Genomic DNA, 14967 nt, shown 5'->3' on the forward strand with positions numbered 1-14967 from the left:
TTGCTTTTTAATAGTTGCACATTGGTCAATTTGTGGGAGAGAGCGATGCTAGGAACCGTCTAATCTTCCATCTTTACCAGAAGTCCCCCTATTTGTAGTTTTCTTTATAATCAGATTATATTCTTTCTCAGATAAATGTATTGCAAACAGATTTGCTTAATTTTGATTCACTTTTAATGTCTCTTTTTCTTTTCCCTTGGAGGTCTGTCTCACTTAGTAGCAGCATCATTTACAGAAGATAGATTTGGAGTTGTCCAGACTACACTACCAGCTATCCTTAATACTTTGTTGACACTGCAAGAGGTAAGCAATCTGTGGGTTGGGTGAGGGTAAAGGTCATCCCCCCTCCCTGAATTTTTGTTTGTTTCTTATATATTTATCGAATAACAGAACACGTTGGAAGTTCAAATAATGATACTATTCTCACCCTTAGGAAATTGCAATCTAAAAGAAGGAGAGTAGGAAGAGAAAACTTAATTTGCTTATAAAAATTTTGTGGGAACAGAAAAATCCTAAACCTGTAGGATATGTCTCTGGTATTAAATATTATTTAGGATATTGGAATTCTTTTTTTTTTTTTAGGATATTGGAATTCTGTTCAGTGATATAAGTTTGGATCTTTATACAATTTGTATCTACTGAAAGTGGTCTATAATTAAATTACCCATACAGATAAGTTCCTGTTGGCTAGAGGCTCAAGAGCTGATGCCAGTAGATACTCATCACTAGGCTGAGTGGTTAGTTTTAACCAACAGGTCTTTTTAAGTTCTAGACTTAAGGAAAGGCAGAAAAATAAAACATATGCTTTCTGCTTTCCAGTATGCTTCCTTTCCTAACTTTATGTTGGGTGATACATTTTACCCCACGTTGTATAAACAATGTATGCTTTTGAGGTATTTGGAGGTAGCAGCTGGGGTGTGCAGTAGGCTTTTTAGAGGAGGTGATATTAAACTAAGCTTGAAGGATAACAAGTGGTGCTTCTTTTGGTAATGGAAAGCCATTTAAGATGTGAAGAGAAAATATGCTTCACCATTCCTTCAAAATCAATTCATTTTACCTCTTAGAAATTCTTACCCATCAAAACCAGTGATTTTTTTGCTTTGAGTACTCCTTGTGCCCACTTTCTCATGTATATTACTTGAGACATTTTTGTCCACATGGATAGTTTTATTATTTGTACTCTTTCCCAGATCCTTTTATCTAAAAAAATAATTTTCTAGTATTTCCCTACAGCTTCTAATACAGACAGTCCCAGGCTTAACAGTGGTTTGACTTAATGATGGTTTGACTTACAGTGGTTCAATTTATGGTTTTTTGAATTTATGATGGGTTTATCCTTATATTAAATGCATTTTCAACTTAAAATATTTTTGACTCAGTAATAGGTTTTTCAGGTCCTAATCATGTTGTAAGTGGAGGAGCATCTGTGTTTGGCATGTCTAACACACAATAGGGTAACCATGATTTGGGTATTATATTTGGTGCTCGTAACAGTTTTTTAATCACTCTTACTTTGTAGTTTAAAATAACAGTGCAATGCTTTATCGTATGCAGAGTGATTTTATATCATTTTATTTAACCCTCAAAATTGTCTTGTGAAGTAAGCAAGGTGGAGGTGTTTTAGCCATATTTTACAGATGAGGGAGTCTCAGTAGTACAGTGACTTACCTCAGGTCTCACACACAAATCTCATAGGTGGCAGAGTTGGGACTTGAACCTGGTATGATTGCAGGGCATTAGCAGTGTAGGCTCCAGGAGAAGGTTCAGACCCACACCCCTTATTCTTCTTGTATTTGCCCTGGATTTTTCCCCCACATAGGGTTCTTTCTTCAGAGAGAACGGTGTTACCCTTAGAACCATGGCTTTCAAGCTTTTTGGATCATGATCTGCAGTGTGTTTACATTAGACTCAGAATATGTGTATGTGTGTGTGTATATTTGTGTATGTAACAGAAATAAAAGATTCTTGGAACAATACTTACCTTTTATTATGTGCAATGTAATCTAATATTTTCCATTCTATTTTATTTTATTTTTTAATGCTGGTTGAAACTCACTGAATCGATTTCATGAAGATCACACTGCCTTAGAGGTGTTCAGCATTAAAATTACTCTGTTCTCACCTTCCCCACCATCAAATTTCCTAGTTGTTCTCCATAGGTGTTGCTTGCTTTACCTCCCATGGATTTGTCACCCCTTTTCCCCTGGGTGACAGAGCCATGAAAGATTACTCAAAGCCCATCTCTTCTGAGCAGTGAGAAGCCCCGAAAAGGGGTTAATCTCCTGGAACCCTCAAGATAGGGGCATTCCTTCCATTTGGGAAATTACCCACAAATTGGGATTCTCTTCCTGCATTTATTCTCCAGACCAGGAAGTTACAGGAAGAGAACACAGGTGGGGTTTTTGCTAAGTACAGTTTAACAAGTTTAGCAATAGAAGCTGGTAACATTCAGTCAGGTGACATTCTATAATGCAATTAAGTTGATCCACTAACAAAAGTTTGATTTTAGCAAACATTCTCTTCTTACAGCAATTTCCCAGTATCTTTACATATCAATCAGTAACCGGTCTGTCTTTGAGTCAGCAACCTTGCTGTGTTACAATTTTTTATCTTACAATAGAGACTATATAGCCTGGGGAAAATTTCCTGTCCTTTGCAAGGTCAATATTTGAAACTGCAAGGCTTTGGTTATCTTACAATAGAGACTATATAGCCTGGGGAAAATTTCCTGTCCTTTGCAAGGTTGATATTTGAAACTGCAAGGCTTTGGAAAACCAGGCCCTGTGAAATATATTTGCTTTATGCATACTTCACAATAGGTGATTAGAAGGAAAGCAATCTGTTTATTTGATTAAAGTCATTCATACCTCTGAGTAGGAAGGCAAGGATTACAGATTTATTAAAAGGTCAGGCCTTATTTATTTTGAAACAGAGGAGTTGGAATGGAGAATACTTTTGAGGGACAGAGTAGAAGGAGGCAAAGAGTTCTATTTTGGGGTATTTGGAAGAGATAAAAGGAACAAAGAATAGGACCAGTGACCTGATACTTAGCTTCTTTGTATAAAAACCCCTCCTTGTGTGAGGCTTATGACATCTAATTTCCCCTAAGCCACATCACAGTCAGCCTTTTGGTCATACCATGCATTCATCAGATTTTACAAACTGCCTCATACACTTTCTTTTCAGTGCCCACATGGATAACCTATTGCACACCATTGCTGCATAGTTCTTTGACTTCCTCTTCTCTACCCATTTGTATGCTCTCTCAACCCATGTCTATCACCTGGGCATCATTATCCCCTGGGTACTCCACTCCAAAGCCTGAAACTCCAGCCTTCTACCCTCTAACCCAAAATCCTTAAGTGTTTTTGTGCCATAGTTGCCTTTGGCAGTCTGGTGAAGCTCATGGATTTTTTCTCAGACTAGTGTTCTTTAATGCATAAAATGAAGTACTTAGGATTAGAAAAGAAGTTGGTTATATTGAAATATAATCATTAAGGTTTTTGTGATATAGTTCATGCACTTTTTAATGATTGCATTAAATAACAAGATCTGTCAGTGAGTCTAATAACTATCATCATTTTGAAGCAGTGATAAGATGAATGGTATGAGGATATTGGTGATTTCTGTTGGTGACAAAGTCACAGGAACTGCTAATGCTAATACAACAAATGTGATTTGTTGCTTACATTCATAATTGAAGGAAGTGCTAGATTTTAATTAAAGCTTTGTGAAGATAAATGTAATTTTCATCCCAAAGTTCCCCCCTGAATTTTACCCATAGGCCTGTGGGCCCCAGTGTAAGATCCCTCACCCCAAGCCCAGCACTCTCATGCCCTTGCTGCTTCTGCATAGTGTCTTTGGTCTTACCCATATTTCCAGTTCCTTTTCCTCATGTTCTTTGTCTTTCAGCTCCCTCCTTGCTACATTTATGTCTTTCCCTATCCAGATTAGATCTTATTGTCCATCATTTCAACCACTTATGTATGTATGTGTGTATATATGTATGTATACATTTATGTATTTAGTTTTTGGCGGCTGGCTGGTGCAGTTTTTGACCCTTGACTCAACCACTTTATTACTAATTCATTCTACTCCCTTGTCCCCATGTTCTTCACCTGCACCTATATGGCAGAACCCCAAGGAGTCAAACCTGTAACTGTCGCCCATCTGTTCTGTTGCCTGTTCTTCCTGCCTCAGCCTTATGTGAGGCTATTGTCAATCCTGTCCTGAATTATTACTGTGGCCCCTACTAATTCTAAACTGAGATCCTTTCATGTTCTGACTCTAGCCACTCTGTTCTTCCCATGAGCATAATCACCAGTAATAACCACCACGGACTGTTCATTTTTGCCCCAAATATCTTATTTTCTTAACCTAACTCTAATTCTGTACATGATGCCTTTTCTTTCCTTTTCTTGCCTAGAACATATTTTTCTCCTTTTGTCTAGCTCTTCTCTATAATCCCCATCTCCACATTTTGTCTACTCTATTAGTCAGAGTAGAGGCGGGGACCTTACCTCCTCTGTATTCCCAGAATCTGATATGGTACCTGTCAGGCACTTATTAAGTGCTTGTTGGATGGCTGCTGAGTGGCTTCATTGCTGGTTCAGTGTATGAAGGCTTCTCTTCTGGGGCTTGAATTGAGTGTCAGTTCTGATGCAGTGGGTTGATTATGTGATCTTCAACCACCCTTTCATTTTGAGAAGCAAGGATGTGATGTAACTCACATGAACCCTGTTTTATGTTTTTGGTATTACATTCTTTGATATAGAAGGGTTACTTGCTTCTTAGTGAAGAGTGAATTCTAAGTACCTTGGTAATTTAAGGCAAGTTTTACAATACCAGCTTCTGGGTGTTACTAACGAACAATTGTATGGAACTGTTCTGTTCCTTTGTTCTACTTTTCAGTATCAATACCATCGGTCATTTCACTGAGTCATTAAAGGCAAAATGTGAAAGGAAAAGGGAGCCTTTCACTCTTCAAACCATTCAGAGGACAAGGAGTGGAGTGATAGATATGCTAGTTCCTACCAGTGGCTGGGCCATCTGGGAGATCACAATTATTACAAGGGGCTCATGAGTCCATGCAAATGTTACTATCTGAAAAATTAACATGTGTCTGATGTGTTTGCAGCTATTACTCAGGGGTATCTACATGCCGTTTTGCTTAATTGAAATACAAATTTATTTGAAAGCATTACTGAGTTCATGGTAGTTACTTATTTCCTCTGTCAGTAAATGGAGAACAATTATTCTGTGGAAGTCACAATATTTTGTTGTTGTTCTTAAAAAGTTCCTTATATACAGAAGGTTGGGGACCAAAATAATAGAGTATTTTTTTAATTATAAAAAATTTTTAATGGTTGTAAAATATGCAGAACAAAATTTACCATTTTAACCATTTTTTAGTTTGCAGTTCTATGGCATTAATTATTCACATTGTTGATAAATTTGTAATATTGAAGTTTACCTTTATGCCATTCACAGATCCATTCATCCAGTAATTAGTTATCAAGCGGTTAGCCTGTGATAAGATACAGAATGGAAAAGGACAGACATAGTTCCTGCCCTCCAGGAGCTTACAGACTTGAAAAACAGATAATCACACAAAGAATTAACTACAAGAGTCAGAGTCTTTTCTTTGTTTCTCTAGAATCCTCTTCAGCTTTACCTAATATGTACATAGTATTCTAAAAGAAATGCTTTTTTTTTTTTTAAAGATGACCGGTAAGGGGATCTTAACCCTTGACTTGGTGTTGTCAGCACCACGCTCACCCAGTGAGCAAACCGGCCATCCCTATATGGGATCCGAACCCGTGGCCTTGGTGTTATCAGCACCGCACTCTCCCAAGTGAGCCACGGGCCGGCCCTAAAAGAAATGCTTTAAAAATTTTTTTGTAACAGCCCTGTGAGGTTAGAAGAAGGCTTATTTTGCATGATTGAGTTTCTCTCAGAAAGACTATACCTATTGCTTGACTTATTCAAGATTATACCCAGTAATGGCTGAGTCAGAATCGGAAATGAGGCTTTTGGACCCCAGGTCCTTAGCAGTCCACCCATCAGATTACCTCTGTGAGGGCTTGGCAGAGGTATGTGTTTCTCAGCCTCGTTTCTTACGATAGAATGGCAGTGTAGCAGAAGTGCCAAAGTGTGAGATCTGCGTCAGACTGACTTGTGTCTGAATTCCAGCCCCTACTAGTATTTCCCGGCTGTGCAGCCTTGGAAAAGACATTTAACTGTACTTCTTTGAATCTATGATGCCGCTAATTGGAAGATATATCTCCATTTTAGAATTTATAAAATGTAAAATTAAAAGGTACATTCCAGAACCAATAAATATGGTAATCTCCAAACATCAGTTTCTGTATTTGAAAAATGGGGATGATAATAGTGTCTACCTCAGAGAGTTGAGAAGAATGAATGAGATCATCTCCGTAAAGCACTCACAGTGCCTGACCCATATTAAGTGCTCAGTGAGTGTTAGCTGTTATTACTTTATTGTCTTTGTTACTATGTCGTATGGCAGAATTCTTATATTATACAGGATAAAAGGTCTTTCAGACTAAAAGAAAGATTTAAAAAGCATTGCTGTTAGTACTGTAAGCAAGCAGACTAGGAGACTGTGTGAGATAGATGCCCAGTTCAAACTTAACTTATTCATGTACTACCTTCATAATTTTTGTCATAATTTTTCATTAACACATATTGTCATCATAATTTCAATCATATTTTATTTACCTGAACTTCACTTACTTAGTATTTTAAATCCTTTATTTTTAACATAAATTTATTGTAAAAGGAAAATTAGTTTGACTTGCTACAAATAGAGTATGTGTCTTCAGTCCCTCATCTCAAACCCTACCATATATTTCAGAATTCAGATATTTTTGGATTTTAATAGTGTTACATAGTATATATCTTATACTACGTAACACTCCTAGTGGTATCAGATAGAATCCCCTTGTATGCTTTTTTCCAGTGGAACATCTGAATATTCATATTAAGTGGGACAAAGACTGGAAATAGCCTGGGTCAGCTCAGGTCAGGTTTTACTGCCAGAAGAGTTCAGGTCAGGTCAGCTTTTGCCACTAAAAGAATTACAGAAGTTTTTTGTTTTCAGGGCTTTGTGGATTTCAGAATTGAGGATAAGGTAATTAAAGTGACAAAAGTTAGTAATTTTCAATTCTAGCTAGATGGTGTTGTTTGCTGAAGTCTCTGAACCTGAGGCCCGCTTATCCTTGTTATAAAAGGAGATTAGTGAGGATTAGAGATGTATTAAGGACACATTAGCTCCAAAAGACTCTCCTTCTTGATTAAACCCCTTTATACCACTAGGGTCGGTTGGATCTAATTTCTTTCTTTTTTGAGCAGTTCTTTTTTTTGTCTTTTTCCGTGTCCAGCAACGGATCGCAACCCTCAGTGCTGCCCCCGTACCGGACCGGGGACCGGCAACGGGATCGCAACCCTCAGCATTGCCGTAATAACTTCGTATAGCATACATTATACGAAGTTATCGTTTCTTTCTTTTTTGAGCAGTTCTTTTTTTTGTCTTTTTCCGTGTCCAGCAACGGATCGCAACCCTCAGTGCTGCCCCCGTACCGGACCGGGGACTGGCAACGGGATCGCAACCCTCAGCATTGCTCCCGCGCCTCGCTCAGCCAGTGAGCGGGAACCGGTCTGTATGTGGGATCCGAACCCTCGGGCGGGAGCGCCGCCGCACTTCCCAAGCGGCGCACTATCCAGTGCGCCACCAGGCCGGCCCTTTTTTGAGCAGTTCTAACGGTTTATAAAGATTGATATTTTATGACTTTTATTCTTTCTTGGAAGTCTTTCAAAGAACAAAGAGAAAAATTACTTATAAAAAATTTAATAAAATTTATTCTCTTGTAGTTACTCATTTAGGTCCATTGGACACTTTTCAAAACTAAGATATAAGTTTTTAGTAATTTTACATTTCCAACATCTTTAAAAAGTCACTGAATTGATTATTTGAGTTTGTATTTATAAACCTAAGAATGAAAATGTTTTGCAGTTATGGTGTAAAGAAAATGGCTATACTCGCCTCAACAAAATTATGAGCTGTCAAAAGTTTTCAAAAATACTGCATTTGGTAAAAACTTTAAAACTACATAAATTCATAAACAAGAGAGTCCACAACAGCAGTAAATTTTTTGAAGCTACAAAGCAGATGTTTGAGATAACTACCTTAGCCGTTCTCAGAGGCAATTCCCAAGCTGACAGTGGGAAAAGTGCCAGGTACCTCTGGATCCGAGGGTGAAGGGACAGGTTCTAAAATAAGGAGGTTTGGGTGAAAGCTATTTGAAAACCAGTTAGACCCTTAGATCCTCTGCTGCTGGGTAATTGCTCTTATACTCCATTCTGAGGTTTACCCTCTAGACAGAGTAGAACACAAGGTCTCTGGACTGGAAGAGTTCAGACACAGTTGTGGGTACTGTGCTAAAAGCATAGGGATGAGTTTAATAGCCCTATTCCCCACTTGGCTCCCAGCACACTGGGGGCCAGCCCTCCAGCCAGGATACTAGAAGACTCTTCTCTGGAGACTGACAAAGAAGAAAGATCGTGAAGTGATTGAGTTGGGAGTTCACTCCCAGAAAAGTTTATGTGTATCATCTACAGTGAAGTTTGTCAGTAATCCCCAACCGTGCACTCAGTGCTTTGGGTCAGCTCTTTAGGAGGTGTGAGCCATGGATCACCAGATTTCTGAGGAAAGTCTCTAAAGCAGAAGGTAGAGACCAACAGAACCAAAGGAGGGAAAGCAGTTTGGAAGAAACTATAAAAAAACTAAAAAACAAAAAATATAAAAAAGCTGTCATCAAAATCCTCAGACATAAGAGAAGATATCGCATCCTTGAAATAAAAATAGGATTCTGAAATAAAAAAGACTGTACTCAGATGACATGAAAGAGCTCTTTAATTAAAAACATGATGGGCCGCCCCAGTGGCGCACTGCTACAGTGCGCCGCTTGGGAGCGCGGCTGCGCTCCCGCCGAGGGTTCGGATCCCACATGCAGACCGGTTCCCGCTCACTGGCTGAGTGAGGTGCGGGTGCAGCACTGAGGGTTGCAATCCCGTTGCCGGTCCCCGGTCCGGTACGGGCGCGACACTGAGGGTTGCGATCCGTTGCCAGACACAAAAAAAGACACACACACAAAAAAACATGATGGTGGAAATAATTTTAATTATTTTTGTTTTCTTTTTTTTTTGGTATGTACATCCATAACTATAAACAATGTGATTATACTGTTATTTCCTGTCACTTTAGAAATTATCTTGCCGTAATAGATTAAAACACTTAAATTTCACCTTTACTTTTCAATGTAGCTATATCATTTAAAAATTACATTATTTGCCTTTAGCATTGAAAAGATATTTCTAAATCACTATTATTCTATCAACTATAAGTAGAATCAGTTTCACCTGGGAATTCTCACTGTTTTGCCCCCACCTACTCTTATTTGTAGATGCTTTATCATCTATAATTGAAAAAGAAGATAAACTAATTAGTTTAATAACTTTATTTATGTAAAGTATAAAGTTTTGGTCTTTTTTGCTGAAATCCATAATAAAGGTACTTCTGCCTGTCACACATCATAAACAAAGTAGGATATTAGTGTCTTACTTCCCAGCTTTGCAATTTTCAAGGACCTTGAATTACAGCTGTCTTAGAGGGCAGGTCTGGATGTGTGTTGGGCCCTGGTAACTGCTGAAGTAGCTGAGCCTCTACTGCATTGTTTTTCAAACTGTTTTGATTGTGATACACAATAAGAAATATATTTTATAGCATGTCTCTTATATGTGTGTATCTATCTGTGTATCTATATAAAAACTTGTTAATTCTTTGGACTAATTTGGCTTTCTTGATCTGAACTAATGTGTGTGTCTGTGTTTTTTTTTTCTTTGTCTAGGCGGTTGACAAGTACTTCAAGCTTCCTCATGCTTCCAGTAAACCACCTCGGATTTCAGGAAGCCTTGTAGACACTTCTTATAAAACATTAAGATTTGCATTTAGAGCATCACTGAAAACTGCCATCTATCGAATAACTACTACATTTGGTGAACATCTGAAGTAAGTTTACCTGTTTTGATTCATGATAATAGTCCACTTTCAGGAGTTCCCCTGAGAAACAGGTATGAGAAATATAAAGGCTTACATGTTGAAAGCGTTCTTTTGGGACTTTGATTATTTACTATTGTGAATTAACAGCTTGAATTTAGACTTAATATTATATTTTAAAATTTGGCTTTGGGGATTTCAGATAAACAAAAGAAAGGATAGAAAGTTATTAAAGAAGCAAATGTAATTAATTAGGTTTTTTTCTTTTTTTTAAATACCAAAAATCCTTAAGGTAGAAAAAAGGCAAAACACTGAGTACCTTTCCAAAAAAGAATATTAAAAATAATTCTGTTATTACATCTTGGTCAGCAAATTAAGACTTGGGGTGAGCAGAGTATTCCATAAATGAGTCCCTGCTGCTTTGTGAATCATGCTGGAAAAACACCAACAGATCACAACACCTTTAGAAACAAAAACAGAGAGAAAACCACAAAGGCCAAATCTGTTTATATTTAGTTTTGTTGATGTTTACTGCTTTCCTCTCATGAAATGAAGTAGCTAGGCAGGATGAGGGATACTAGTTTATTAACTAAACTGTGTTTATCATAATTATAAATGAACTTTAGAATGCACAGGAGATTGCCCTGATTTTTGTTATGCAGTCAATACGTAGTTTAGGACTTCCTCATACCACCTGCTTTTAAAAGCAAGTCATATATTTCCTTTTGCTTCCATGATACCAGGCAGCAGCAGTAGCAAGTATTTATGGAGCCCTTTGATTCTGTGTAGGAATACATAAGAGCTGTAGATAATTCTCTATTGTTAAGAAGTTTATTAATTTATTTAAAAACAAACAAAAAATCTTTTTATTGAGTGCCTTCTAGACCTGTGCTATCCAATATGATTGCCATATATGGCTATTTAAATTTAAATTAATTAAAGTTAAATAAAAATTCAGTTTGTCAGTCCCACCACCACATTTCAAGTACTCAGTAACTGTAAATGGCTAGTGGCTACTGTATTGGACAGCATAAGTATAAAACATTTCCATCATTGCAGAAAGTGTTATTGGACAGAGCTATTCTAGACAGTACCCTTAGTACTTTATATATGTTTTTTCATTAACTCTTCTCAACAACCTTGTGATGGATAGAGATTGCAATTGTATAGATATGAAAACTGAGGCACACAGAGGTTAAAACTTGCCTAATAGCACAATCTAGTGCATGTTAGAACGTGAACCTGAAAATCTGGTCTTTCCTGCTCTTAAAAATCTGCCTTTCCATCTACAACACTAGAGTGCCTCCACAATATAAACTGGTATGTAGGATATGCTGAGAAAACACTCACTGATGAATTTAGAGTGAAGTAGGTATGATGTGTATTCATGATGGAACAAAAACAGGGAGAAAAGGGGAAAATAGGGACTTACTAGATAAGAAAGAGAAATAGGTGGCTGATTAAAAATTGTAAGAATGAAATTCTGCCTTAGTTTCTTTTCTCCGAGAAGAGCCAGATTTTATAATATGCATGAAAACTGATGAGATCAGAAGAAACTATTTTGTACAAATATAGGATAGGATGGTATGGTGGAAAGAATATTAGATGTGGAGTTAAAACATCTGGATTTATGTCTGGCTACATCCCTGACTATCTTTGATTATGGGCAGGTTATCTAATGATTTAAGTAACTTATCCGAGATTATGCAGGTAGTAAGTTGCAGAACCAGATTCAGACCCAAATCTTTTTAACCCTGGAATTCTAGCTGCAGTGTCTATACTCTTAACCAAGAGGCTGTCTTGTCTCCCCTTACCTCTGAACCTTTCTGATACTGTTTATGCTCCCATGAAAAGGAATGTTATCAAATCCACTTCCCTTCATATGGTATTACTAGAGATAAAATGAGATCATACATACATACAGCCCATTGTACATTACGTATTATTGTGACAACTATTATTACCGTATAATACCTAATTATTCACTACCCAAAGCTCCACCCCTAAAAACCAGGTGTAAATGAAGTAACCTCTTTAGCCGTGAAAATTAATACAGGCCAGTTACTTATTGGAAACATTTATTCAGCACCTATTTACTTTTTTTTTTTTTAAATTTAATTGTATATATTTGATATTTACAACATGTCATGGGATACATATAGACAGTGAAATGGTTACTGTAGGGAAGCAATTAACCTATCATCTCACATAATTGCTTTTCGTATGTGTGTAACAAGAGCAGCTGAAATCTACTTACCAAAAATCCCTAATATAATTTTATTAACTGTAGCCCGCATGTTGTACATTAGATCTCTAGATTTGTTTATCCTACTTATTTGCTCCTTTGTATCCTTTGACCTACATCTCCCCACTCCCCCCCACCCCTATTTACTCTTAATTTAGACAAATTTGATTTATTGGTTTTTCAGTCTACAATTTACCAAAATTTATCGGAGGGACAGAGATTGCTGTTGGGAGTACAACAGTAAATAGTAAGGGCTAGGTCACTACCTGCAAGCAGAGAGAAGAGTCATGGGAAAAGCTGCAGAGTTAACGTTTGGGAAAGCTCAGAGCCATTTAGTTAAAGATGACAGCCTCGCTAGCACCTAGAGGGCATCTTTGCACAGTGAAATGCTTGAAATGGTTCAATTAGAGATGGCTACATGTTTTAAGAAAGCAGAGATGTGTATAAGGCATTTTAGGATGACTTGTAGCAAAATTATTAAAATAAGACTGTTTTGGCACTTTAAAAAGTGGTGACCTTTAGTTATCTGGAATTTTACCAGTCACTAATGATATATTACTGTTCAAGAACTAGAAAACCAGAATCTTTCATTGTGTTCAACTTTTGTCCAAAAGTTTAAAAGAAAGTTTTATACTAGTTTTAGTATATATTTGCCCTAATTTTGTCAAGGTAATGTATTTTTGTGGTGGCGAGGGTGGAGAAAGAACTCTGTCCCCATCTAAAACATAACTTATGTTCAAAGGGAAAAGTAAATCTAAACCACCAAGCTGTTACCTTTGAAAACGATTAATGGAGTCTATTGTGTTTTAACCAAACATTTTAGTTTAAAGGATTTTATGTTAAAGGCAATTCAAATATTCTACAACTCAAAGATAATGTTGGAATCTGGTTTAAATAAAATAATAAAATCCAGAAAATTCTACTCCAAGGCCTGGGACTCTGCACAGCAGGTTCCACAGCAGAGCAGGTTAAAGTCGATGGCTTCACTTGTCAGTCTTAATTTGCTTTGGTCTTTTAGAAGGTAGAAGTGCACCATTACTGAATACAAGCCCTCCTCTTCATTAGATTAAAAAGGGTTTTCATCTAGCTTTTTCAGAAGTACTAAATACGTGGAGATTTCTATTCATTTTTAATTGTTTTGAAAAATATTGACTCTGCGCCCTGTGGTTCACTTAATACGCTTAATGTAAAATAAAGCTTATGCTTTGAATTTATGTTTCATTTAGCGCTGTGCAAGCATCTGCAGAACATCAGAAAAGACTTCAACAGTTCTTGGAGTTCAAAGAATAGTTAAGTAATATAAACTGTGTTCATTACACTGCTGATACAACTACAGATGGGACAGTAAATGTTCAGCATTCTTGGATCAGAAGAAAATGGACTAATTAGATGCTTCCTTTGTCGTGGTGGTTGCTTTGAAAACTATACTTTAATGGAAGAAATCATGGAAAGAAATTCTCAACAGAATAACCAAAAACTGCCTTTTCTATACTGATTGCTTTTTGTGTGTGTGGTATAACAGAATCTTTATTCAATTTTACAGAAGCATGTATAGCAGTAGAAATGTCTCCAGCTCATATAACTTAATAATAACAACTCAAAAATTTTTAGAATTTACTTTTGAGAAGAGTGGAGCCAGTTCAGAAGTTAAAATAGTTTGGCTTGATACAGTCTGCTAATCATTCTAAGAGTTTACTTTCTGTAAACTCGAAATGCATAAACTTTTTTAGAGTAGTTTTTGTTTACTGAGGGATAAAAATGGTAACAGTGGAGAAAAATTCACAGAAAAAATATTGTCTAAAGGACATATTTTGCTAATCTGCTAGGTTGTGTTTTTGTTTCCAGGGACAAATTAAATTTGCATGATTGTCCAAAAAAAAGTCTCAATTTACAGATGCTAACTCTATAAAGGAATGTGGAAAAATTCAGTTCTTAAGTTGCAAGATTAAACATTCACCTTTGGTTTTTGAAAAACAATTAACTGACATCTATGAATTTATTATTTATCTTGCCAGTAAACAGTAAATATATGGGTGTTTTCCCAACTAGTTTTGCTTTCTTTTTCTGGAATAAAACATTAAGTGATTGCAGAATTTTTCAAGTGAGAGAAAAAGTTTTGCAAGAAAAAACAGGAAACTTTTCCCTTTTTTCCCCACCATTCATCTTCATTAGATCAAATTATTTTGTGAAGCTTGTGTGGCCTCACAGAGGGAGCAGCCTCTGTTGTGTTAACTGGCTAATTAAAATATATTAAGAAAATCTTTATAGTCCAAAACAACTTAGTCATCAAATAGCAAGTGAAACCAAAACGTCAGAGGAATTACTGTACTTAGGAGTGTGTGGTATGTCCCAAATGTGAGCGAGGTATTTTATAATTTATTAGAACAACTTCTTTGGAGATGAAAGATTGGAAATCCTAATGATAGATATTCATTGGACTAGCTTTGGACTGAAATGCTCCATTGTAGTTCTTTTTCTATTATCTTTTCCCTTAGTGTCCCCCAATTTTTTCTTTAAAGGCAGCACAGTATTGTATATGAATCTTTAATGTGGTATGTATGTCTACCATTTGTCCAATTCACTGATGTATTATTATATCTTTACAATAGACTATTTTAGCTCCAGGCCCTATTGCCCTTTCAAC

At 36.7% G+C, this 14967-nt stretch overlaps 1 protein-coding gene across 1 annotated transcript; it reads left to right on the forward strand.

The window, feature by feature from the left end:
- Positions 1–202: 202 nt before the first annotated feature.
- Positions 203–14297, forward strand: LOC103609478 (nucleoporin NDC1-like; the record flags this gene model as incomplete). Its single annotated transcript, XM_008593794.1, has 3 exons — positions 203–303; positions 9930–10090; positions 13550–14297. Coding segments are annotated over 3 exons (326 nt in total), but the record flags the coding sequence as incomplete, so codon positions are not given.
- Between the last annotated feature and the right edge of the window lie 670 nt (positions 14298–14967).

This window comes from Galeopterus variegatus, unplaced genomic scaffold (assembly GCF_000696425.1).
Source record: "Galeopterus variegatus unplaced genomic scaffold, G_variegatus-3.0.2 Scaffold9658, whole genome shotgun sequence".
In the NCBI taxonomy this organism is placed as follows: domain Eukaryota; kingdom Metazoa; phylum Chordata; class Mammalia; order Dermoptera; family Cynocephalidae; genus Galeopterus; species Galeopterus variegatus.